This window comes from Octopus bimaculoides, chromosome 12, assembly GCF_001194135.2.
Source record: "Octopus bimaculoides isolate UCB-OBI-ISO-001 chromosome 12, ASM119413v2, whole genome shotgun sequence".
NCBI classification, from domain to species: Eukaryota; Metazoa; Mollusca; class Cephalopoda; order Octopoda; family Octopodidae; genus Octopus; species Octopus bimaculoides.
This window is the reverse complement of record NC_068992.1, coordinates 44,275,179-44,278,153: the sequence shown is the minus strand read 5'-3', so window position 1 is coordinate 44,278,153 and position 2,975 is coordinate 44,275,179. Positions and strand designations below refer to the sequence as shown.

At 35.7% G+C, this 2,975-nt stretch overlaps 1 protein-coding gene across 3 annotated transcripts in view; it reads right to left on the bottom strand.

Annotated features, from left to right (window-relative positions):
* LOC106870936 (thrombospondin type-1 domain-containing protein 4) overlaps positions 1 to 2,975 on the bottom strand; it is a 130,006-nt gene that overhangs the window by 21,487 nt on the left and 105,544 nt on the right. For all 3 annotated transcript variants that reach the window (XM_014917177.2, XM_014917176.2, XM_014917178.2), the window contains 2 exons: positions 1,088 to 1,292; positions 182 to 354 (listed from right to left, as the gene is read on the bottom strand). In XM_014917177.2, the coding sequence (XP_014772663.1) occupies positions 182 to 354; positions 1,088 to 1,292 (378 nt within the window). The remainder of the gene's footprint in view (positions 1 to 181; positions 355 to 1,087; positions 1,293 to 2,975) is intronic.

The following is a 2,975-nucleotide window of genomic DNA, read 5'->3' as shown; positions in this document are numbered from 1 at the left end:
CCCCCCACTCTAGAATTCCTTCTCACATTCAAGTTTTCTTGCAACTATTAACTTACAGTTGTTCCAGAGCAGCAACCACCCGAGTCTCACAATATTCACAAAAGTTATGGGTACTATCATTTCCTCAAAAATAACACCAATGAAACATGTTGATATTATGAAATAAACTGAGTTCACTTACCTCTAGCATCAAAGTATCTTTCGTTGGGCCCTTTGTGTAAATACACTCTCCTACACATTTCTTACCAGCATATTCTTTATAGTGAATTTCTGTGCCAGAGGTTTTATATAAACCAGGGGAACTTTTTCTCCAGTGGCCATTCAATATATAAGTTCCATCAGAAGTTTTTAAGGCTAAAAATTATATAGAAAAAAAAAAACAAAATATAAAAATGTTGATTTCTAGAAATTTTTATGATAGAGATGTTTTGTTATTAATGAATGTCTAAATGTCTGCTACAGTCATGGTTAATAAGAATATCATGTCAGGTATTTAGTTAGAGAGATATTTATCTCATATTTACATCTACATTATATATTTTTTCAGCAATTTGATCTCTATCCCATTGTCTTATTTATTGATGTGTACATAGCTGGATTAAAACAAAGAAACTTTATTTCTAAAGTGCAGGTAATGATGTTGGATACATGTATATTATTTAAAATAAAAGTCCCCAGTTTGAATCCAACCCAGGACTCTATACACATTCAGGGAATTAGGAGTGGAACATGTCAGACAGACAGACTAGAGAAAACAGCTGGTGAAATACAATGACTGATGTATCACACCAATATACATTAACACTAATTTACAGAATACAGTCTTACACACACAACACCACTCCTTATCACATAATATCACAGAGACACACACACACACTCACATAAACATATACACAACCCCTGACATACATATACCATACCACAAATACACAGATACACACATTTATATAATATACTATTCTTACGCTTGTACTTATATCTCATACACAGTTCTACATACACGGTTCTACATACACAGTTCTACACCCACACACCACCACACACACATATATACACAAGAGAATGAAATTAATCAAAGCCTTACCCAACAAGTTACGACTGGCTGTCGTTTCTGTGATGTTGATATTACAGGCCCCTTTAGGGAGGTTGAGAATAGTGTTATACCCTGAGGGTAGATTGGGTGGGGTATAGAACCCCTTCATAATATTGCAAGTTTCATTTCTACCCCCACATACCCCACATCGATCGAATTCTTTTCCAGACCCAACAATATTGTCACAACCAATTTTCTGAAAAATAAAAAAGGAAGAAATTATTGTTAATAATATAAATAATAATTCTTTCTACAATAGGCACAAGGCATGAAATTTGGTGGATGGGGGCTAGTTTATTTCAACAACCCCAGTGCTCAACTGGTACCTGTTACATCAACCCTGAAATGATGAAAGCCAAAATCAACTTCAGCTGCATTTGAACTCAGAATATAAAGCCAGAAGAAATACTGCCAAGCATTTTGTCCAACATGTTAATGGTTCTACCAGCTCACTGCCTACATAATAATAATAATAATGATAATAATAATAATAATAATAATAATAATAATAATAATAATAATAATAATGATACTGGTCTGAAATTTTGACACAAGGAGTGCAGTTAAAGAAAGGGCTAAGTCAATTACATCAACCCCTGCAATCAACTGATACTTATTTTGCTAACTCCGAAAGGATGAAAGGCAAAGTGGACCCCAGTGGCACTTGATGAAATGCCACTTGGCATTGTGCCCAGCATACTAACGAACGAAGATAAGTGGAGGCATACAAACGTACACTTTTACTCATTCATATAACACAAAACAGAAGTGCTCCAGTATGGCCGATGACCTTGTTAAAAACAACCTAAAGAATTAATGACCGAAACAGCACACCAGATTCACACTCACAAATACAGAGTTTCACATACACACAGTCACTCACACACATGCACTCAGACTTTCTGAGATTCACACACACACACAAATTCACTGACACATACTCAGATTCACACTCTTACTTTCTCTCTCACACACACATAAAGAGATTCCCACACATATACAGATAAACAGGTTAACACCACACAAACACACCTACACACACACAAAGATACAGATACTCACACACATACACTTACGTACACAAACACTCTCTCGTCTCTCTCTCTCACACACACACAGCAAAACACTTCCTCAATAATAAAAATTAAACTAATTTCTCAAATATTTCCCAACTTGTCTTTTTTTTTTTCTCAGGTTTAACACACTCAACAATATGTTCATTGCCATGGTTACTATTAGAAGTGGCCTTGTACTAAAATTACAAGTGAGTTACAGGTAAGCAACATACCAGATTCCCTAAGATATGGCTAACCACGTGGAGTGCAGCTCATAGGGTGAAGAGTATAGATGTTGTTACAATTTTGGGAAATATGAATTAGGACATCATTTTATATTTCATGGACGACTGAACATAAAGGGCAAAAGCATTTATTAATGAATTAAAGTCTTCATTCCTGTTGTTTACAATTTGGAAATTGATTGGAAACAGAAAGAAATTTTCATATTTTCAGGTGTGCTTTCATGAGTTTTAGCCTGAAGTTATCCGACAGAAAGAAACTACACCAGGTAAAATAATGCGACAAATAACGGGGCACTGGCTGTAGAAAGAGGGTGTTGCTCTCTTTTTCTTGTTTCAGTCATTTGACTGCGGCCATGCTGGAGCACCGCCTTTAGTCGAGCAAATCGACCCCAGGACTTACTCTTTGTAAGCCTAGTACTTATTCTATCGGTCTCTTTTTTTTTGCCGAACAGCTAAGTCACGGGGACGTAAACACACCACCATCGGTTGTCAAGCGATGTTGGGGACACAAATACAGACTCACAAACACACACACACACACACATATATATATATATATATATATATATATATATATAT